Genomic DNA, 24,803 nt, shown 5'->3' on the forward strand with positions numbered 1-24,803 from the left:
CCTCTCTATGGACTGATATTCCCTCCTTCATCTTACAACCTGCTGGTATCACTCACAGACACTTTACTGCATTACTTAAAGCAGGGATGGGTAGCACAGACTAGGGGATAAGTTATAGATCGCAGGGGGTCCCATGATCTATAACTTATCCTGTATCCTTTGGATCTCCTGAATCGGGCCCCAGCAGTCTGCTGGAAGCGGCCGTTCCAACCCCCGTAGGAAGCCGCGGCCGACACGCCCCCTCCATGTATCTCTATGGGATACATGGATGGGGCATGTCGGCCGCCGCACCGTGCGGGGGTCAGCACGCCCCCTTCTAGCAGACTGCTGGGGCCCTGTTCAGGAGATTGCTGGGGGTCCCAGTGGTCCTCTTGATAGGGGATAAGTTATCTTTCACTACACTACTCCTTTAAGACTAACCTCAGCTATCCACTTCAGTAACAAATTGAAACAACAGCACAGCCTGCCATGAAATGGCACAGACTACACCTGGTAGGAAATTTTTAATGAAGACTATTTAGATACTTCATTTTGCATTTAGGGAAAAACTCTACAAGTAAAATTAGTACAACAGTGTACACAGCCTTAAACATGCATCCCTGCTTATTTCTTTCTTTCCTTTTACTTATTTGAAAGAAATATAGAACTATCAATATCACTTGGGAGCCAGAAAGTCAAGCTGAACTGTCTTTGTTGCCCATAGCCACCAGTCACCGTTCAGCTTTCATTTTTCAAGAGCAAAACACAAAATGAAAGCGAAGCGGTGAGTGGTTGCTATGGGCAACAAAGACAGTTTCTTTCAGATTTAGATTCTGTCTTCTAATGTTCATTTATATTCTGTAATAAAAAAAAGTGATGAAGGTTCTGATCTCAGCGGGGGGGGGGATGAGGAAAATATAAAACACTTAAAACATTTTGTTATCAATGACAATATATAGACGAGGGTTACAAATCTGTTGCCCCATTGACTAAATACTGTGCAAATCATAAGTATGAAAGTAATAGAGAACAAAAAAGGATCTTCAACAAATGATAATTCCCCAGAGATATACATGATATATGAAATGTAATTTATTATAAATGATTGTTTCTGGTCTGGACCAGACCCTTTGCCAGGAAAGTGCATACAGAAAGTATTTCATATTTCATCATCAGCACATCCTGTTATTATGGTTTGACCAGGTATATTATACAAGAAGAAAAAGACATTAAAAACATTGCAAGAAGAAGAATAAAACCTGCCATTAGTAAAATATAACAATCACATTTTATTTTATACAGCAGTGTATAAATATTTACAATAACTCATATAAAGTGCTGATTATATAATAATTCTATATAATAGTTATATAATTTCATAGACCAGTATAAAAATATTTGTGATTGATTGTGTTAGGTTTTACTATTGGCAGGATTTATTCTTATTGCAATGCTTTAAATGTGTCTTTTTCTTGTATAATATACAGTGATCCCTCAACTTACAATGGCCTCAACATACAATAGTTTCAACATACAATGGTCTATTCTGGATCATTGTAACTTGAAACCAGACTCAACATACAATATTATGGAATCTGCGAAACGTGTCAATGGCTGGAAGAACCAACCAATCAGAATGGGCGTTCACTGGTAAAACCCCTGTATCCCTAAAAGTGCATGCACTGAATTCCTGTCGGGTAGCGCCCCCTACAGTACAGGGAGGTATTACATGTTCTGTCCTCTTTACCTGTACCAGGATTAGCTGCTCATTTGGACGCCAAGTGGGGGCGGCTCCATTTTACTTTTTTAGGACATTGTGTACTGTACAGGACCCTGAAGATGCTCCTGTCCTCCACATAGACTAGTGTTTCTCAATCAGAGTGCCTCCAGCTGTTGCAAATCTACAACTCGCATCATGCCCGGACAGCCTTTGGCTGTCCGGGCATGCTGGGAGTTGTAGTTTTGCAACAGCTGGAGGCACTCTGGTTGGGAAACACTGACATAGACAGTGAGTTACAGCTCCCAGCAGATCTTTATTGCTTTTCTATGTAAGGACTTGCTTTATCTGTATTAGTTATCTACTTATTCATCTTTAATCCTCACTTTTTCCTATTTTTGGATGACATTTTGGGGCTTCAGAACCAATTACCAGGTTTCCATAGAGTTATGATCTCAACATACAATGATTTCAACATACAATGGTCGTCCTGGAACCAATTAATATTGTAACTTGAGGGACCACTGTATCTGGTTAAACCTTATCAGGAGGTGCTAAATATGTAATATCCTAATTGATGTGACCTACTGCCTCATCTACCGCGCACCTTTAAACCTGTGCATGGTGCACAGACGATAGAACAAATAAAACAAAACATTGTTATTTGTACATCAGCTACTCACCTTCCTTAGTAACTTGCAGCAAATTGGAAGAACTTGAGCTAATATAATCATCATTGTCTTTGATTTCTGAATACAAGTGTCAACCTACAAGATATAATATAAATAAAAGAAATAACATTCACTTGTGCAAAAATAAATAAAATCTAGTCATCATTTTTTACAACTTGTATGAAAAGAATGGAGGACGGCACTCACCCAAGATGGTAGCTTCAAAACGATTCTTTATTGAAATAACACGGTGGTGGTGTCAGACAGGTGAATAGACAGGAATGCCAAGGGCCTCGGCGTGCAGGTAACAGCTGTGTGTCGTACTTCTGTACATCGTCAGACCAAGAATCGTTTTGAAGCTACCATCTTGGGTGAGTGTCGTCCTTCATTCTTTTCATACACTTTGGATTTGTCTGCTGTCTTTGGACTGAGCACCACAGAGATTTGGACTTTTGCTTCTATTATTCACCTGTTGCTGACTACTTGCCGTATACACAGCAGTGCCGGATTCTGTACCTATATTTTGTTATACTTTTTTACAATTTCTCAATCAGTAAATTGGGAAAGCTATATATCGGAGACCGCCCCTATAACTTGTGGTTCGGCCACACTGAAGAAACCGGTTTATCGGACAGCATCATGTTACAGAGCAGAAGGAGCTGAGCAGATTCATATATATATAGTTTTGTATGAAAATATCTCGGTATTACCTGAGTGTGAGCAGACCTTATACGACTGACAGCTGCCTGTCACATGCTCATACAGGCAATCGCTGAGTAGAACAGCCTACTGGACTCCTAAGCCCAGGGTTAACAGGAATATCAATTAATAAGCTATAAATAAAAAGTGCCTCCTTCTTCATTACATAATAGCAGTCGTTTGGACAGTATTTTCATGGCAACTGATTTCATTTAAAAGCCTTTTTTTTTTATTTATTTATTTATTTTTTTTTTGTGTTAAATGTGACCCCTTGGATGCATTTTTATCAGCAAAGTCCACAATGTAGCAAAATGTATACGCCGGCACCACCAAACCTATAGATCTCCTGCTGTAATGATCAACCTTCAGGTTTAAAGCACCTGTGTGCACAGACTACCCTTTCCAGGCAATGTTTGTTAGTGCTCACATCTATGAACAGTTCCATATGGACCAAACAACTTTACAGAAATGAAGAAAGAAACGGAGCACATACCACGTTTAGGATGCCTTCTTTTACTTTATTGCTTCATATCGGGGTGAGCGGTACAGGGGTTGGGAGGGTGGACGGGTGCTACTGGGGGAACAACGTGCTTTGCCCGTGGTTCCCCCGTAGCACCCGTCCATCCTCCCAACCCCTGTACCGCTCACCCCGATATGAAGCAATAAAGAGGGCATTTTAAACGTGGTATGTGCTCCGTTTCTTTCTTCATTTCTGTGAAGTTTTTTGCATTCTTATCAGGTTCACACAAAACAAAAAACATGCATGTGCATTCCAAGTGGTCCATATGCGTTGTCTGCCAGCAAATGCCAGGTACAGTAGTTCATGGTAGTTTAACCCTCTGGATGCTGTTGTCAAAAGCAACCACAAGAACTCAGTGTGCCTGCCATAGTTTCTCTAACCTCCAAGGAAGATCCTTTGCTCACAATTAGGCTTATTAGTAGCATATGGTATAGGTAATTTGAGTACAAACTTCCACACAATGCAGAACTTCACACCTTGGTGAAGGTGGCCACTTTGCCCTGGACAGGAGTTCTTGACGTCATCTGAAGATGTTGACACAGTGGAAAAAGCTTCTCAATCTCCAACAAGAGTAAAGGTTTGTCATCATCTTCAAGCTGTTAGGATGCATCATACAGAATATTATTTTAACCACTGTCCCCATATGGTATAGAAAAAAAGTCAAACTTATTTAATGTCAGGTTTATTTGATTCACTGTTAAAAGAATACACATCACAAGTAATATTCTGGATGGGAGATAACTGTCATAGGTGTTAAAAGAGGTTTTCCAATCTGGCAAAAGTTATAATTTGTGATGGTACAGACTGTGCAACACAAGGTATACACTTGTGTTGTTAAAGGGGTACTCCCGTGGAAAACTTTTTTTTTTCGTTTTTAATCAACTGGTGCCAGAAAGTTAAACAGATTTGTAAATCACTTTAATCCCAAAAAAGAAATGCATTTCCTCTTATGTCATGACCACAGTGCTCTCTGCTGAGCTCTGCTGTCCATTTTAGGAACTGTCCAGAGCAGCATATGTTTGCTATGGGGATTTTCTCCTGCTCTGGACAGTTCCTAAAATGGACAGCAGAGGTCAGCAGAGAGCACTGTGGTCATGACATTAGAGGAAATGCATTTATTTTTTGGATTTCTCTTTAGTATACAGCCCCTAAAAAGTACTGGAAGGATTAAGATTTTTCAATAGAAGTGATTTACAAATCTGTTTAACTTTCTGGCAACAGTTGAATAAAAAAAAAAAAGTTTTCCACGGGAGTACCCCTTTAACCAGTTTCAAATATTTTTGGGAATGGGCAAACACTACTCTGCAAACCAGACCGACATTCAGGTTTGCGGCACACCAGTCTTGATAAAATTGAATTACCTGGTTGGAAAAAGTGTGAAGAATAGATGAAAGCTTTAACCCAGCTGCGGCAAACACCTAAGAAAAAAGCAAGGAAAAGAAAACCTTCACTCATGTTGAAAATGGTAGGTAAATTTGCAATAGCAAAAACTGTATATTTTAGTGCAGAATTGTTTAAGGTGTATTCCTATCGCAAGTTGTTATCCACTAATCATAGCAGAGGGTGAAATAAGCTGATCCCTACAGAACCACTTTATTCATTCTCTATAGGTGAACAGAAATGTTCAACGACCCCCTAGGACATTGGCAGGCAATTTTCGGCACAACAGATGTTTTGGAGTACATCTCCAATTATGCTCTTACACTTACAGCCAAAATGCTGCCAAAGCATATGCAGTGCAGAAGGTTGCCTATCCCTGAATGAAAACCAAAAATAGGGTCTTCAGATCTGATCACAATCCGAAATTGTAAAATCTTATTGAGGATTTGCTGTAGATTTTGACTTTCCCCACAATACAACAGTAAAAGTTGAAACAAATCCTATAAGTTTATCTTTAACATATATTGACATGCTGGAGATTTAATACATAAATAATAATAATAAATGTATATGCTAGTTCATTGGGAATATAAGTATTTACTTAAAGGGGTACTCTTAATTCTTCCAGTACTTATCAGCTGCTGTATGCTACAGAGGAAGTAGTATAGTTCTTTCCAGTCTGACCACAGTGCTCTCTGCTGACACCTCTGTCCGTGTTAGGAACTGTCCAGAGAAGAAGCAAATCCCTATAGAAAACCTTTCCTGCTCTGGACAGTTCCTGACATGGACAGAGGTGTCAGCAGAGAGCACTGTGGTCAGACTGAAAAGAACTTCACAACTTCCTCTGTAGTATACAGCAGCTGATAAGTACTGTAAGGATAAAGATTTTTTTTATAGAAGTAATTTACACAAAAAAAATGTTTCCCCAACAATGAAGCAAAGATCATCAGGCTTACCTCTGCTTGATGAAATAAGTCCTGGGTAGTTTTTAGTAACCCTTCACCCCTGAAGAGTAAAGAACAAACCATGAACAATGTGTCCACCCAACAGACTCTGATTACTATGCTCAAAACAATAATGTACAAAGGAGGATTTAGTAACTACTGAAATTACAGCTCTTGTGCTTTTGTAATATACATTATGTGTCATGAACTTGTAATATATATCAGATAGAGATTTGGAAACTGCTTTAGGGTAGAGTCACACGTAGCGCATATGCAGCGTATTTCACGCTGCGGATGCGCCAGTGACCACCCGTAGATTGAGCTCCCTGCTGTGCCCGCATGTCCTGTGCATCTGCTCGTAGCAGCAATCTAAGTAAACTGCGCATGTGCGTGCACTTTACTACAGACTCGCAGATCCCTGTATATCTGTTCGTAGCAGCAGATTGCTGCTACGAGCAGACATACAGGCAAAGCCGGTCATCGGCCCATCCGCAGCGTGAAATATGCTGCGCATGCGCTACTTGTGACCCTACCCTAAGACATTAAAAAGTGACTGTGTGTATGATGAATAAATCACGGTCTACACAGATTTTACATTGGTGGAGAACATGTACAGCAGGCATGACTGAGGCAAGAATTTTTCTTACAGTCTGTAGCATTACTGAGCAACTCAGATATTCATTGAATTAATCAGGTTTAATTTCCTCCCTTCAGAAGCTCATATGTACTAATTCTTCTTATGACAAATGCAGATACATGTAAACCTGAGCACTACCATAGGTTTTGTGAGGTCATGTGACAATCACATAACAGAATGTTCTACAGCTCCTGGCTCATTTACTTAGGAGGAATGTGTCATCAGAAAATGACCTATTGTTTAAATTAAGTTTTTATGTTAAACTGATTTTTTTTTATAATTTTTAAAAACCATCCAAAATCTTGCAGTTTTTATTCTTACAAGTAAGCCTAAAATTAAGCTTCGACTTCCTGCCCTTTACAGATCAGCAGTGCCCCCTTTTATTACAGACAGGAGTACAGTGAAAGGTGACACCATTAGACAGAGAAGACAATAGATGTTCTCGGTTCAGCCTCTCTCCTCATCTATTCTGTAGAAACAATCTAGGAGACAAAATGCTTGATATATCTGCCTGCCACACGGGTGAAAGAGGGTGAAACACAATTTTACTTCAGAGTGTACAAACCAGTAAACAGTTTGTTTCACAACTACTAGGCTGTGGTGCTGCAAGGGTTACTAGTGAGGAGTAACCCTTACAGCAGAGGAGAGATTGCTGCTTCAATTTATCAGGGACTACATAAACTTGACTCAGAAATACTAAGTTTGTGTGCAATCAGGCCTATGAAAACTTCTCCTGAATGCTCCCACAACTCAGTAGTGGACACCCTGTCCGTGTGGAATAAGCTTAATGAACAGGTAGCTTTTCTCTCTTCCTCAATCTCATAATACGTGACCAGGATTTTTATAGGCTGTGACCTGACATGTGCTTTGGCCCTTAAAGTGGACCTCACATTTTTTCTCTACTTCCTGTGGAAAAACACTAAGTGAAGTTTGTGTAAACTATGCAGTAACCCTTGGTTAACCCTGCAGGGATAGCTGAATTGGGGAACAATACACAAAATATAAGTATATAATGGCAACACATTTTAAAGAAATTAAAAGGCGTCAGGCATTCAATGCTCAAAAAAGTTTTACCTGTTGTAAGACATTACACATATTCAGTGTCAGGATAAGGCTCTATTCACACTGGTGACTTGGCTTACATTTTTACAGGCGTCATTACAAAAACAAAACATCCGTTATGGTCCCTTTGTAACAGATGACATCAGATTCTACTGACGTCTATCAGGCCCACCAAGATTAAATCGGCTAATTTTATTGAATAGAATAGAGCAGCATGTTACATTATTCTGGCTGTTAAGGAGCAATGGCAACTTGACCAGAAAGAGTGTAAACAACAGTCTGAACCATAAATGCTGAAGTCTATGCAAGTATCTCATAAGGATAGGAATATTAACAATTTCCATAAATACGCTAACATAGAATTCAAGTACATCTAGTCTACACTCATACAGCCTGCTAGCACCACCAGCTGCTCATATCAAGAACTGCAAATGTTTACTTCACAATCATCTGTGCCACAAATTCACATAATGCACAGAATTCCTGTACAAAAAATGTAAAACCTTACCTATATAGATTCCATGGTGTATTACAATAAAAAAAGAAAGTTTTATAATTTAGGTGCCAAATTTTTCATTAGTTAACATCTTTTTACAGGTGCATGATATGCAATAGATAAATATGTTAGATGTTTAACCCTTAAAGGACCAGAGCGTTTTTTGCACATCTGATCACTGTCACTTTAAGTATTAATAACTCTGGGATGCTTTTACTTTTCATTCCGATTCCTAGATTGTTTTTTCATGACATATGCTACTTCATATTAGTGGTAAATTTTTGTCCACACTTGCATAATTTCTTGGTGAAAAATTCCAAAATTTGATGAAAAATATAGAAAATTTAGCATTTTTCTAGCTTTGAAGGTCTCTGCTTGTAAGGAAAATAAGACATTCCAAATAAATGATATATTGATTCCCATATACAATATGTCTACTTTATGTTTGCATCATAAAGTTGACATGTTTTTACTTTTGGAAGACATCAGAGGGCTTCAAAGTTCAGCAGCAATTTTCCAATTTTTCACAAAATTTTAAAAAATCTGAATTTTTCAGGGACCAGTTCAGTTTTGAAGTGGATTTGGGGGGCCTTCATATTAGAAATACCCCACAAATGACCCCATTAAAAAAACTGCAGTGAAGGAGAAAATTCATGTTCTTGTAGACCCAGTTTTTAAATTTTTACAAGGGGTAATAGGAGAAAAATCCCCGTTAAATTTGTAACCCAATTTCTCTCGAGCAAGGAAATACCTTATATGTGGATATAAAGTGCTCTGTGGGCGCAGTAGAGGGCTCAGAAAGGAAAGAGCAACAATGGGATTTTGCGGAAATGGTTTTTGGGGGGCATGTCTCATTTAGGAAGCCCCTATGGTGCCAACAGCAGAAACTCCCCCACATGGCATACCATTTTGGAAACTACACCCCTCAAGGCACGTAACAAGGGGTACAGTGAGCCTTAACACCTCGCAGGTGTTTGACGACTTTTTGTTAAATTTGGATGTGTAAATGAAAAAAACTTATTTTTCACAAAAATGCTGTTTTTTCCCCAAATTTTACATTTTTACAAGGGGTAATAGGAGAAAATGACCCCCAAAATTTGTAACGCCATTTCTTCTGAGTATGGACATACCCCATGTGTGGACAAAGTGCTCTGCTGGCGCACTACAATGCTCAGAAGAGGAGGAGCGCCATTGAGCTTTTGGAGAGAGAATTTATTTGGAATGGAAGTTAGGGACCATGTGTGTTTACAACCCCCCCCCCCCCCTCCTTGGTGCCAGAACAGTAAACCCCCCCCCCACATGTGACCTTGTGGAAATAAAAAGTATGGGGCAACACCAGCATGTTAGTGTAAAATTTTTTATTTTCTTAAACTAACAGGCTGGTGTAGGCCCCAACTTTTCCTTTTCATGAGGGGTAAAAACAGAAAAAGCCCCCCAAAATTTGTAACGCAATTTCTCCCGAGTATGGAAATACCCCATATGTGGCCCTTAACTGTTTCTTTGAAATAAGTGAGAGAGCGCCAGGCGCATTTGAGGGCTAAATTAGGGATTTCATAGGGGTGGACATAAGGGTATTCTACGCCAGTGATTCCCAAACAGGGTGCCTCCAGCTGTTGCTAAACTCCCAGCATTCCTGGACAGTCAGTGGCTGTTCGGAAATGCTGGGAGTTGTTTTGAAACAGCTGAAGGCTCCATTTTGGAAATGCTGCCGTAAGATAAGTTTTTCATTTTTACTGGGGGGGGGGTTAACAGTAAGTGGGTGTATATGTAGTGTTTTAGCCTTTATTATGTGTTAGTGTAGTGTTCTTAGGGCACATTCGCACTGGCAGGGGTTTACAGTGAGTTTCCCGCTAGGAGTTTGCGCTGCAGCGAAAACTGGAAGCAGGAAATTCACTGTAAACCCACCCGTGTGAATGTACCCTGTACATTCACATGGGGAGGGGCAAACCTCCAGCTGTTTCAAAACTACAACTCCCAGCATGTACTGACAGACCGTGCCTGCTGGGAGTTGTACTTCTGCAACAGCTGGAGGCACACTGGTTGGAAAACCTTCAGTTAGGTTCTGTTACCTAACTCAGTATTTTACAACCAGTGTGCCTCCAGCTGTTGCAAAACTACAACTCCCAGCATGTACTGATCGCCGAAGGGCATGCTGGGAGATGTAGTTATGCAACAGCTGGAGGCACGTAACTACAACTCCCAGCATGCCGAGACAGCTGTTTTCTGTTTGGGCATGCTGGGATTTGCAGTTTTGCAACATCTGGAGGGCTACAGTTTAGAGACCACAGCACAGTAATCTCCAAACTGTGGTCCTCCAGATGTTGCAAAACTACAAAATCTCAGCATGCGCAGACAGCAAACTGCTGTGTGGGCATGCTAGGAGTTGTAGTTTTGCAAGATCAAGAGGGCCACAGTATAGTGGTCTCCAAACTGTAGCCCTACTTAATGCACCAGGACGTACATTTACATCCTGTACATGATGCGAGCAGCGGACGGGTGATAAGATGTCTGAAGTTGTGAATACTATGTGCAAGATTCGTACTGAAGCAATGTTACGTGCCAAGATGTCTACCGCCTTACCTGAAAGGGTAAACCTGTTGGAAGAAAAGCGTGCAAAAGGATCCCACCAAAGCCAGCATCCCGCCCCAAGGGCATGGAAGCCAAGTCGCAGCTCCTAGCCCTAAGTGGAACTTGAAATGTACACCCCTTGTTGCGGAAGAAGAGGACACACCACTGAGTCACTTCTGGTCCCGGGCTCTGCTGAGGACGAAGTTCCAGCCAGTGGCCATTTTGTCGAAGACCGGTATAAGAAGCGCAGCATGCTGTCTGCGCATGCTGAGATTTTGTAGTTTTGCAACATCTGGAGGACCACAGTTTGGAGATTACTGTGCTGTGGTCTCTAAACTGTAGCCCTCCAGATGTTGCAAAACTGCAAATCCCAGCATGCCCAAACAGAAAACAGCTGTCTCGGCATGCTGGGAGTTTTAGTTACGTGCCTCCAGCTGTTGCATAACTACATCTCCCAGCATGCCCTTCGGCGATCAGTACATGCTGGGAGTTGTAGTTTTGCAACAGCTGGAGGCACACTGGTTGTAAAATACTGAGTTAGGTAACAGAACCTAACTGAAGGTTTTCCAACCAGTGTGCCTCCAGCTGTTGCAGAAGTACAACTCCCAGCAGGCACGGTCTGTCAGTACATGCTGGGAGTTGTAGTTTTGAAACAGCTGGAGGTTTGCCCCTCCCCATGTGAATGTACAGGGTACATTCACACGAGCGGGTTTACAGTGAATTTCCTGCTTCCAGTTTTCGCTGCAGCGCAAACTCCTAGCGGGAAACTCACTGTAAACCCCTGCCAGTGCGAATGTGCCCTAAAAACACTACAATAACACATAATAAAGGCTAAAACACTACATATACACACACTCTTCAGTCTTGCGGAAATTTGGAGAGACCCAAGATGGCGCTGGAAGCCCTTCAAGTTGCCGCGGCGCAAAAGAGTTAGCAGATTGTCTGCAGAGATTCTACATCGTGGCCGGAGACACCCATCTTAAAGTTCCGCTGCCTGAGGATGATGGATGATCGCGAGGATCGTCGCCAGTGAGGCTGTCTCCCCACCACCAGACCTGGGGATCCTGGACGGAGATCTCTACAGAGGAGCCGGAAAGGAGTACCCCGGCCGAGGCCATGTTCTCTACCCCTCCATCTACCCCCAGCCCAGAGCCAGCACCCCAGGTCCGGTAGCCCCCAGCATGTCCCCAGTCGCCACCCCTGTCATGGTGGCTATTTGGCGACGAGCCAGCCCATATCCAGTACATGAGGGAGCATCTACTACCCCTGCCAGGGAAGTCCCATCCTCCAGTTCCAGTAGCCCAGGCCAAGTGGGCCAAACGAGAGGTCGAAGTGGCATCCATAGTTGAAGACATGCGGGCACAAAGGAGAAAGGAGTATGGCTCTAAAGTAATGCCGTATGAAGTGCGCCAAGCACAGAAACAAGACACTAAGGGCCACGTCAGAGGGCTAGAACATCCATGGGAGGGAGAGCCACACCTAGAGTGGCGGAGAGCCACAGTCATGAAGTTTCACAGAGTTGGGGGATATGGCACACAGATGGACTGCCACCACGGCAGCACTATTCTGGTTAAAAGCAGAGCGGTGAAGAGCGAATACCTCCCTACACCTCTACACTTCCTAGAGATCGGGGAGATTGTAGAATAAACCCCTTTACAGAGCCAACAAATGGAATGGGCTGCAGCCATCACCAGGCCCAAGAATCCTACGCAAATTCCCTTCACCTATTTCCCCTCTGAAGATTGTGAGTCGGATCCATTTGACCCCCAGCCACTAAGGGTCAAGTCGTCCAAAAAGAATGGTATCCTAAGTCACCTGTCATGGATCCTAAGTATCTGCATTGAGGGTCCTCTACAGATGTGCCCAGGCCTACTCATGCTGTTGAGGAGGTTTGGCCTACCCAGCGGGCACCAACCAAAGTGCCTCAGCCTACTCCTGCTGAGGAGGTGGTTTGGCCGGCCCAACAGGAACCTACACATGATCCCCCAGTGGCGCAAGCTGCTGCTGTACAAGTGGTGGTCACCGTGAGCCCGGCCATCACTGATTCCAGTTTGTCACGTGTCCTGGAATACCCACGTTAGCCCTATGGAGGGGGCACAATCTCGTGGTCCTAGGTATATGTTACAGCCTAGAAAACAAGTCGACCGTCGAGGTTGGGATGCGAAGTTGCCAGGCTGCAGTGGTTAAAATGCTTGCTACTTCTTAAGTCAAAGAGACTAACTGTATTTTATGCGGAAGCATTGTTGTTGTTTCAGGTTATGCAACATTCAAGAAGTGCCTGACGAACTTATCAAGAAGTTTATTTGCAACCATATACGTAAGCATGTGCCTGGCTTTTAACACTGATCCTTTACTGGGAACTCTAAAATGTATCTGAACTGATGAACGGCACTAAAAAGAAAATATCTATATACTGTCAAAGTAATATATTTTTGCACAAGGGAATGCACACGTTGTTGTACTATATTGTCTATGGAGTGTTGTAATAAAGTGTATATGACATGTATATACAAAACATTTCTAAAATTAGGTACAGACAATAAGTCGCGGTACCATGTATAAAGTTGTACAACATATAGTCCAATCTAGTCAGTTCACACAACTAACTTAGTGATGTACATAGATCTTGGATATAGATTAGTCACATGTAATAGCTAGTTAGAACTGTAGCCAGGATGTATATTACCAGTCCACAATTGTCTAATGTACATATGTCTAATAGTTTTTCCTGTCCACGTGTACAGGGTACTCTACTGGCCAGAGGGTTCCCCTGAGATATAAATAAAGCATGTATAGACACAGAGTTGCTGTATACAATGTTAACATTTTTGTATGGTGTAAAACATGTATATAGTTCTGGGGAGAAGTAGCTAGTGCCAATGGGCCCCAGCAGCTAAGGCATTGGGTAGAGAACCTCTGGCAGCCTTATCCGCACCAAATGTGTTTAAATATGCTTAATTGTATTGAGTCTGAAGTTGCAAGTTTTATAAATTCCAAAATGTTTACAAATTTATTCCCAAAGGAACATGTACGGACATTTTCACGAAGTGCTAACGTTTCTACTGTACAAGACAGTCTTTGTCAAGCAAGGTATGTTTGAAAAAGGCTGTATTGCCTAACCGAAATGTTGTGAATAAAACCTCTCCAGTGTGGTACTGTCGCCAATATACATTCTAGCTGGATTGTGGTGGGGATAAAATGGAGGGATCCTGTCCAGGCAATGTGCACCAAGGCATCCTCGATAATATGCTGCTTCTGCCACATTTTCTTTGAACAAAGGCAGCCATTCACTGGCAAAGTTAAATTACTTCTGTAAATATATGTACCCTTTAAAAAACTTATCTATGCGGACTGCGAGTTTCCATGATTTGTGCAGGTCTTTATTACCAACATAGTATGCACCCTATAACAGTCACAATATTTATTATGTTGTATTTTTTTTATTTTAAATACAGCATAATAGTCACCTTCCTCATCTCCCAGGACAGTAGTTTCCCCTTCCTGCTAGCAGAAATGAGAAAATTCCAAAAACCAAAAGAGGGAAGTGAAATATGCAGATTATACAATTTTCTGGTTACATTCTATCTGATGTCTACAGAAAGATTGAGAATTACTTCTATAAATATATGTACTCTTTAAAACGCCTGTTGATCTTTAATAATATTCATATACAAAGGATAAGTGAAGGCTTACCTTGTAAACAGGTACATTGTGTAAGCCATACTGGACATGGTCTGCCCATGCCTAACTAGCTCATTCTCTTGATCTTCCCATTTCTCTGCTTCAGAATCCACATCTGAGGTAAGCAGACGCAGCTCTAATCCTAGCTTGGAAATTTTTGCCTGCTCCTGTGAGAAATATATTCATTTAGTGTTGACATAAATACAAGGTTCAGTCTACTGGACTGTACAAGCCTGAGATGGAAAGCTGGCTGTACAACTGGAAATGATCTCATGCAACCTGCATATATACATTTTCCATTTCTACAGAACACCTAATGTGTCCTAAAATGATTGCCCTGGTTATGTGCTATGGAGTATACTGTGCTGTATAGTGAGCACAGTAACTAGTGTTGTAACATCACTATTTATATAAAGGCTACACATTTCTGAATGTAAGGACATCATGTCATCTTCCAAAACACTTCAATGCGGTGGGGTTGCAGAGGCTTTTATAGCCAAAAATAACCCCAAAAAGCACAACTACACTATGGAAACATAAGATCACATTGATACTCCGGTGGAAAACATTATTATTATTATTTTTTAAATCAATTGGTGCCAGAAAGTCAAACAGAATTGTAAATTACTTCTATTTAAAAATCTTAATCCTTCCAGTACTTATGAGCTGCTGTATACTACAGAGGAAGTTCTTTTCTTTTTGAATTTAACTTCAGTCTGACCACTGTGCTCTCTGCTGACACCTCTGTCCATGTCAGGAACTATCCGGAAAGAAAAAGCAAAGGTGCTCCCTGTGGAGTATCGCTAGCAACAAGAATCACTGGGAGGGGGAGGGTAAATCACTGCTTACCAATACGGGTTGTGTACCCGAATACACAACAATGGTAACCATATAGGGAAATACAAGCCTGTCTGCAGCCTCCCTGGAGTAGTATCCTCAAACAGAGCAAGACTTCATGGATACAGGATTCATGGCGCTGACCAGGACAAGGAACCATGGGACTAGAGGTAATCCACCAACTGGTTTATTGACAACAATGCAACGCATTTTGCTGCGCATGCGCAGCTTCATCAGGCATGGCAATTAGGAGCAGCACCCAGGGTTATATACCCTAGTGGTATTAACCCTTGATAGACCTGAACAAAATGACAAGTATCTGTGAATATTTATACCAAACCACAAAAGATAACAATAAAATATGCATAGAAAAATATATATAAATGTATAGAGATTAATAAAAAATCATAAGAAAATATAGAAGTTCATGTATTAAACATAAAACCGCATGAAAATCACATAGGGATATTCACATTATTAATAAATAAAAAAATGTCAATAGGTATCAGTATAAATGTTCAGCTTACATCAAATAATTGGTATTCCGCTTGTATCCATTAATACGTTTTGTAATTAAATGTATTATACAACATTTTTAATTCGTACATCCAATAGACTAGTAAAATATTTTAAAATAAAATAAAATACATGTAACGTAAAACTAAAATCATATGAGTACCTGCAGAATTACATTACCGAACATTTTCAATCGTCTCATTGAGACCCCACCGAACTAAAGTGAATCCAAAAGGACTCCCGATTTATACGTTGGTATGTATTAGGAGTGCCTACAGGAATTGATTCCAAAACTACAAGGCTTAAAGAATCCAACAAATTTTGATGTTTAATAGTAAAATGTCTTGAAACACCATGCATCATAAAACTGTGTTTAATGTTCCAGCGATGTTTATTAATGCGGGACCGCACAGCTTTTACAGTGCGGCCCACATACTGAAGATTACAGCTAGTAGATATATGGCAAAATTAATATCGCAACATACATTAACTTTGAACAGTATATATATTGTTTGTCTGAAATGACTTGAATTGAGTTGTTAGTTCCTTAATTAGTAAGCAACACACACAGCGGATTTTACCGCAAGGGGCACATATCGATTCAATCTGAAGGAGACGCTCAGCCGGTTCTCTGAGTCTACCTGGAGCTATCAAGTTCTGAAGATTTTTTGATCGTCTAAAGGTAATGTTCGGAGATTGCGGTACTAATTCCTTCAAGACAGGATCACTAAGAATAATGGGCCAGTTTTTGCACAGTATTTTTTAATTTTTTTTTTAGTTATAAAGGTAAATCTAAATTTCTGATTATCTGTATGCATATTATTATAAATTTTTTTTGTGGCGTTTTTGCACTTTTACTTTTTTTATATGCATCTGACAAAAGACGTTTGGGGTATCCTTTTACCAAAAAAGCTCCAGGTAGACTCAGAGAACCGGTTGAGCGTCTCGTTCAGATTGAATTGATATGTGCCTGTAACGCCTGCGCTCCGGCTGGACACGACGGCTGTGAGAACTCTTTGTTCATGTCCCCGCGGCCCGCAGGGCTGGAATTCGCATCGCAGGACGCGCCCGCATCCGAATCCCAGCCCGTCACTCACCTCCCTCCTCTTCCGTCTCTCCGTGTCCTCGCAGCCCTGGCGCATGTGCCCCCGCCTCCTAGGCCAAGCGTGCCGAAGCTCTTACTCTTAAAGGGCCAGTGCTCATTTAATCAAGTGTCTACATCTGCACCCTGTCCTTAAATATCAGCTCCTCCCTTGGTTCTCTGCCGGATCTTTGGTTACCTTGTACCATAGTGAACATCTGTTTCCCTGTTACTAAGTTCCTGTTCCTTGCTACCTTACCTACCCTGCACCTGTGTTACCTGCCCTGACCTTCTGCCATCTTGCCACGTCCTGCCAGTCTCCTGCTGTGCCACGTCACCTCCCAGCTACCTGTGTGGATGAGTCGTGCCAGGGGTGTGTGCCGCCTGCCGCAGCAAGACCATCCCGCTTTGCGGCGGGCTCTGGTGAAAACCAGCGGCACCTTAAACTCAGCTCCCTGGCACGGCTCACGTTACCATCCACACAGGACCAGAGGATCCACCACCTGCCGTGACCCATTACAGTAAGATCCGGCCATGGATCCCGCTGGGGTACCTTTGCCAGATGTCTCGGATCTTTCCACTGTCATGGCTCAGCAGTCGCAGCAGTTAGCCCGTCAGGCGCAACAACTGAGTCAACTTTCAGCCATGGTGCAACAGCTCCTTCCTGCTCAGCAGCAACAACAGCAGCAGCAACTTGTTCCTGAGCCTCCTCCTGTGTCTGCAGCTTCCTCCGGGACCAAGCTTCATTTGTCCCAAAGTATGACAGATCCCAATCTGTGTAGAGGCTTTGTGACACAAAAGTGTTCTATCCATCTTGAACTCATGGTGGATCTGTTCCCGACAGAGCGTTCTAAAGTGGCATTTGTGTTCAGTCTACTGTCTGGAAAAGTTTTGGCCTGGGCTACTCCTCTCTGGGATCGTAGAGATACGGTCTCCTTGAACCTGTCCACCTTCCTTGCAGAATTCCGCAATGCATTTGAAGAACCCGCGCGAGCCTCCTCTGGCGAGACGGCTCTACTGAACCTCTGCCAAGGGAACTCCTCCGTTGGCGACTACGCGGTTCAGTTCCGCACACTTGCCTCAACTTTCTTGGCCTTGTGTGCTACCTTTAAAAAAAGGACTTTCCTATCGAATCAAGGATGCTCTCGCTGCATGAGATTCTCCGGCTAAGCTAAGCAAACTTATCCATTTAGCCACTCAAATTGATGTGTTTTGCTGAGAGGCAGGAGAAACTTCCTTTGGAAAAAGAACCTGCCCGAACACTGCGTTTGCCTTGTCTGGCCCCCGTGTTCCAATATCCACCCCTACGCTCTACTTTGCCCCTTGCCAAAGAGGCTATAAAAGTGGAACATTTTCACTTAACGCAGCAGGAAAAATCCTGTCGACACAATGAGAATTTGCCCCTATATTGTGCTAGTCCAGAGCACTTTTCCAAAGAGTGTTCTATACGTCCTCTGCTTCCGGGAGAACGCTCTCAACTTGGACAAGTAGGAGTGGCTTCCCTAGATGTTAATATTACCTCTCCTTGCTTGACCACCCCGGTTAAAGTATTTACCTCTGCCACGACGTCTTTCATCGCTTCTGCCCTTTTGGACTCCGGTTCTGCTGGTAACTTCATTGGTGCCTCCCAGGTCCATAAACACAGTCTTCCAGTGTCTCCTCTTGCCAAGCCCTTCTACATCTCTTCTGATAATGGACAAATTCTGAACTGTAAGGTGCAATTTTGCAAGGAACCCCTCGCCATGCAAGTAGGTAATTTGCATAAGGAAAAAATGTAGTTCTATGTGCTACCACATTGTACTTCGGAGCTTCTTCTTGGTCTTCCTTGGATTCATCGTCATTCACCACAACTTGACTGGAAATTTGGTGAAATCACTTGTTGGGGACAATATTGCCAAGATCACTGTCTTGTTCCCCGTGTGATATCTTCTGTGCCTGCTAAACTCAGACGTAAAATCTTGAATTGGGGACATTCTTCCTTGTCAGTTGGTCACCTTAGAAGACTCCACGACAGAAGCCTGCAAGTTCCTTACAGCCTTTGCCCATTCCAGAAACCCCCTGGTCTCATGTAGTGAGGAACTCTCTGAATTCCAAAGAAGAGGGGGAGACCAAAGGAGGGGGTAGTGTAACGCCTGCGCTCTTTGCTTATGTCCCGCTGCCGGCGGGACTGGAATTCGCATTGCGGGACATGCCCGCATGCGAATCCCAGCCAGTCACTCACCTCCTTCATCTTCCGCCACTCTCCGTGTCCTCACAGCCCCAGTGCGCGCGCCCCCGCCTCCTAGGGCATGCGCATGCTGGTGCTCTTACTCTTAAAGGGCCAGTGCTCATTTAATCAAGTGGCTACACCTGCACCCTGTCCTTAAATATCAGCTCATCCCTTGGTTCTCTGCCGGATCTTTGGTTACCTTGTGCCATAGTGAAAGTCCTGTGTCCCTGTTACCATGTTCCTGTTCCTTGCTACCTTACCTACCATGCACCTGTGTTACCTGCCATCTTGCCACATCCTGCCAGACTCCTTCTGTGCCACGCCAGCTACCTGTGTGGACGAGTCATGCCAGGGGTAGCGACCTAGGTGCCGCCTGCCGCAGCAAGACCATCCCGCTTTGCGGTGAGCTCTGGTGAAAACAAGCAGCACCTTAGACTCAGCTCCCTGGCACAGTGCACGTCATCATCCACACAGGCCCAGGGGAACCACCACCTGCCGTGACTCGTTACAGTGCCCCTTGCGGTAAAATCCGCTGTATGTGTTGCTCTCTAATTAAGGAGCGAACATATCAATTCAAGTCATTTCAGACAAATAATATATATATATATATATATATATATATATATATATATATATATATACACTGTCATAGGTAATGTATCTTGCAATACTAAATTTGCCATATATCTACTGTCTTGTAGCTGTAATCTTCAGTATGTGGGCCGCACTGTAAAAGCTGTGCGGTCCCGCATTAATAAACATCGCTGGAACATTAAACACAGTTTTATGATGCATGGTGTTTCAAGACATTTTACTATTAAACATCAAAATGTGTTGGATTCTTTAAGCCTTGTAGTTTTAGAATCAATTCCTGTAGACACTCCTAATACATACCAACGTCTGATGACTCGGGAGTCCTTTTGGATTCACAAACTAGTCACTTTAGTTCTGTGGGGTCTCCATGAGACGATTGAAAATGTTCGGTAATTCTGCAGGTACTCATATGATTTTAGTTTTACTTTATATGTATTTTATTTTAATATAATATTTCACTAGTCTATTGGATATACGGATTATGAATGTTTTATAATATATCAAATAATTGGTATTTCGCTTGTATCAATTAATATGTTTTTTATTTAAATGTAAGCTTAACATTTATACATGCTAAAAAATTATATATAATTTTTTAATTAATCCCTATACATTTATATATATTTTTCTATGCATATCTTATTGTTATCTTTTGAGGTTTGGTATAAATGTTCACAGATACTCATTTTGTTCACGTCTATCAAGGGTTATTACAACTAGGGTATATAACCCTGGGTGTTGCTCCTAATTGCTATGCCTGATGAAGCTGCGCATGCGCAGTGAAACGCATTGCATTGTTGTTAATAAATCAGTTGGTGGATTACCTCTAGTCTTGCGGTTCCTAGTCCTGGTCAGCGCCATGAATCCTGTACCCATGAAGTCTTGCTCTATTTGAGGAACTGTCCTGAGCAGGATAGATTTGCTATGAGCATTTTCTCCTACTCTGGACAGTTCCTGACATGGACAGAGGTGCCAGCAGAGAGCACTGCGGTCAGACAGAAAATAAATTAAAAAAGAAAAGTACTTCCTCTGGAGCATACAGCAGCTGATAAGCACTGGAAGGATTAAGATTTTTAAATAGAAGTCAGTTACAAATCTGTATAACTTTCTGGCATCAGTTGATAAAAAAAAAAAATGTTTTAATGGAGTACCCCTTTAACACTCAAAAGCCACACATCTTCCTTCTTTTGGCTAGCATGTTTGACACTCTAAGAGCATGTTCCAGTTTTTAGGTGCAAATGTAGATGGAATTCTGGCACACACATCTTCACTCTGGTTGGCAAACAAGGCTGCTTAAAGTGTACCTATCATCTCCCCCAAATAATAAAAAAACTTATGTGTTACCCAGTACCTCACCCTGATCATGTACATCTAAGTTTTATGTGTTTAGACCCTATATTTCTAATAAAAACAGCTTACACCAGTTGCAGTCTGGATTCTCATCTTCTCTCAGGCAGGGGGCGTGTCCCTCTCCTGCCCTCACTCTACATGACTGAACTTCCTCCCTCACTGTGAGTCTGGGAGGAAGCCTGGCAGTCAGCCAATCACTGCAGGCTGCTCTGTAACCCTTTCCTCTCTGGATCTCCTCATCCTCTGATCCTCTTATGTATTGCACGCGACTGGCTGGGATTTGTAGTAATCAACACAATTTATATTTATGCAATATGTAAATGGAGCAGATGATAATATATATAATCATCTGCTCCTCTTTCATATTGCATAAGATAATGTGTGTTGGTGACTACAAATTCCAGCCAGACGTGCAGTGACTGACTGGGATAGCGGTGCATACATATACATATATTATCCTCTGCTCCCCTTTCATATTGCATAAGATATTGTGTGTAGGAGACTATAAATCCCAGCCAGTCATGCATTATGTAAGAGGAGCAGAGGATAATATATATAATGCAATGCACAAATGGCTGGGATTTGTAGTCCCCTACACACAATATCTTATGCAATATGAAAGAGGAGCAGAGGATATATAGATATATATATATATATATATATATATATATATATATATATATACACACACACACATACTGCTATCCCATTCAGAGTTAGTGCATGACTGGCTGGGATTTGTAGACACCAACACACATTATCTTATGCAAAATGAAAGAGGAGCAGATGATTATATATATTATCCTCTGCTCCTCTTACATATTGCACGACTGTCTGGGATTTGTAGTCCCCTACACACACTATCTTATGCAATATGAAAGGGGAGAAGAGGATAATATATATACACATACACCGCTATCCCAGTCAGAGTCACTGCACGACTGGCTGGGATCTGTAGTCCCCAACACACATTATTTTATGCAATATGAAAGAGGAGCAGATTAGTTATATTATCCTCTGCTCCTCTTTCATGTTGCAGAAGATATTGGTGTAGGAAACTACAAATCTCAGCCAGTCGTGCATTGCATTATATATATATTATCCTCTGCTCCTCTTACATATTGTCCGACTGGCTGGGATTTGTAGCCCCCTACACACAATATCTTAAGCAGTATGAAAGAGGAGCAGAGGATAATATACATAATCCTCTTCTCCGCTTACATATTGCATAATGGTACTACAAATCCCAGCCAGTCGTGTACTCTGACTGGGAGAGAGCTATAGCCCCAGGCAGTACCTGTGATGGATGAGCAGCTGCAGCACGGTGCACGGCATGGGAATACATGCATCTGTTTCTCCTTGTGCTGAGTGGGATGGATGAAGAAAAAAAACGGTGCTGGTAGCGCAAACCACTGCAGAAGCTGTTTCAGGTAGGTATACTTCTTTATTAAGCCGTGAAACAACGCGTTTCGAGGCCACAATGCCTCTTCATCAGGAAGAATGGCTTACAGCTGTAAGCCATTCCTCCTGATGAAGAGGCATTGTGGCCTCGAAACGCGTTGTTGCACGGCTTAATAAAGAAGTATACCTACCTGAAACAGCTTCTGCAGTGGTTTGCGCTACCAGCACCGTTTTTTTTCTTGTTCATCCATCCTGATATCCATCGGTCGGAGTTTCTCCATACCGAAGCCGGGGAAGCAGCACCACCAGTTCTTTGGTCTTGAGTGACCCATGTGCATATAGTTGTTGTGGCTCTCTCACAACAACACCAGGTGAGCAGTATTCCTTTGAGTGTTTTATTTAACGACTCTGCTCCCAATACCTGTAACGATACCGCCCTGTGGGAAGCTCTGCCTCTCTTTTGTTCTAGATACTTTTACTCCTTGTGCTGAGTGACAGGCAGGAGCAGAGACTTCTAAAGCCCGTCCTCACTTCCAGTATTCCGACGGGCCAGAACTGTTGCCACAGTCGGTTTTCATATAGCGACAGACAGAGATCAGCGTGGGCCTCTTTTGTGAGGACCCCTTAGTGGCCACTTTTATACATGCAATTTTTAAGTTAAATCAATGAAAAAAATAATTGAATGTATTTACAAATAATCATTTTTGTTATTTAACAAAAAAAATTGTGTGATAGTGGCCATTTATGTGACAGGTCTTTTTACCCTGTTCAAATAAAATTAAAGTCCTCCCCTAGTGGTTTTTCTTTACTCCCCTTGCCCCTGTTTGCTTTCTGTACACCTTTTCATTGGTTTAATAAGGCTACAAATAAAAAGAAAAAAAAAATGTATCTCCAGTCTTTCATCATGTAAGCAAAAAGTTTTGGAAAAAACAAGTCAACCTCTTAAATTCATACTTCAGAATACTTGTTGTTGCAAGAGTATGTGTCATGCTGACTTACCTCTCCATCAAGCTTTACTGGTTTGAGGGTTTTTAGGTTCCCACTATGTTTCTAAAATAGTAAATCAAACATTAAAAAAGTATTAAACCATAGGAACTGCTTTATCGTTCAAAAACATCACAATTACAGATCCAGCAAAAGCATTTTATGATAAACTACTATATAGACACTTGAGTGATAAAAAGGTTTTCTAACTGATTCTGATCATTTCACTGGAAGTTACATTAACATTCAGTCCAGCTATCTTGCTCATGCAACAGATACGAGAGGACAGAGAAGACAAAAAGAATTTAGGACGCAAATTCTCTTATCTGTCCCAAATGGTGCAGGACCCAACAATAATTAACTAATGAGTAACTAATGTGTTGGAGGAAAACTAGGAAATAGTAATCATAATATAACACATTATAACTTGTCTTTTAATAAGGGAAGCTCTCGAGGGGCCACAAAAACAATAAACTTTAGGAAAGCAAAGTTTGATCAACTCAGAGAAGCCCTTAACAATATAAAATGGGATAATGTCCTCAAAAACAGGAATACGGACACTAAATGGGAGAATAAAAAAAATATCATATATTCCCACTGTAAGTGGTACAAACCTTATGAGAATAAATAAAGGGGTCAGGAATAGGTGAAAACCAATGTGGATGAATAAAAAGGTTGGCGGGGAAATAAATGACAAAAAAAAAGCATTCAAGCTACTAAAATAGGACAGCAGTAAAGGAGCATTAAAAAACCAGAGAGAAATAATTAACCTCTTAAGGACGCAGGGCGTATGGATAAGCCCTGCATTCCGAGTCCTTAAGGACGCAGGGCGTATCCATACGCCCGTGGGAATTCCGGTCCCCACCGCTAGCCGGTTGGGGACCGGAGCCGGATGCCTGCTGAAATCATTCAGCAGGCACCCTGGCACATCGCCCAGGGAGGTCCTGAGACCCCCCCATGTCGGCGATCGGAGAAAATCGCATGTCAATTCAGACATGCGATTTTCTCCAATTCCGGGCTGATCGGGTCTCTGGTGACCCGATCACCCGGAAAAAAGGGCTGATCGGAGTTGTCAGCAACAACCCCGATCAACCTAAAGGATTGGAGTGAGATCGCAAAGCTGCGATCTACTCCTATCCCCTGCCATTACTCAGAACGGAGTTGTGACCAATGGAAGCGCAGGATAGGGGGTTGCCATGGCAACCCCCCGTTCTGCCCGCCCCTGGATGTCGAGGGGCTCTGGGAAGAGAATGGAGGAAAAGATGCCTGGGGACCTGGGATCTTCACAGGAGCCTGCAGGATCCTGATCAGGTAGGGAATCGACAGTGGGGGGGGGATAGTGAAAGTAAATCTATCCTTACTGTGGCAACCACTAGGGGGGCCAAACTGCAACTCCCAGCATGCCTCGACTGCCCAGGCATGCTGGGAGTTGTAGTTCTGTAACATCTGTCCCTTCAGATTTAGCAATTTTCATGAC

At 42.2% G+C, this 24,803-nt stretch overlaps 1 protein-coding gene across 2 annotated transcripts in view; it reads right to left on the minus strand.

The window, feature by feature from the left end:
- Positions 1 to 24,803, minus strand: part of CTNNAL1 (catenin alpha like 1) — a 229,331-nt gene that overhangs the window by 11,017 nt on the left and 193,511 nt on the right. For both annotated transcript variants that reach the window (XM_056520912.1, XM_056520913.1), the window contains exons 13-18: positions 23,342 to 23,392; positions 14,367 to 14,521; positions 5,923 to 5,971; positions 4,948 to 5,004; positions 4,063 to 4,182; positions 2,380 to 2,463 (exon numbers count right to left, since the gene is read on the minus strand). In XM_056520912.1, coding sequence (XP_056376887.1) covers positions 2,380 to 2,463; positions 4,063 to 4,182; positions 4,948 to 5,004; positions 5,923 to 5,971; positions 14,367 to 14,521; positions 23,342 to 23,392 — 516 coding nt within the window. The remainder of the gene's footprint in view (positions 1 to 2,379; positions 2,464 to 4,062; positions 4,183 to 4,947; positions 5,005 to 5,922; positions 5,972 to 14,366; positions 14,522 to 23,341; positions 23,393 to 24,803) is intronic.

The sequence above is a fragment of the Hyla sarda genome, chromosome 5, assembly GCF_029499605.1.
Source record: "Hyla sarda isolate aHylSar1 chromosome 5, aHylSar1.hap1, whole genome shotgun sequence".
Taxonomy (NCBI): Eukaryota; Metazoa; Chordata; class Amphibia; order Anura; family Hylidae; genus Hyla; species Hyla sarda.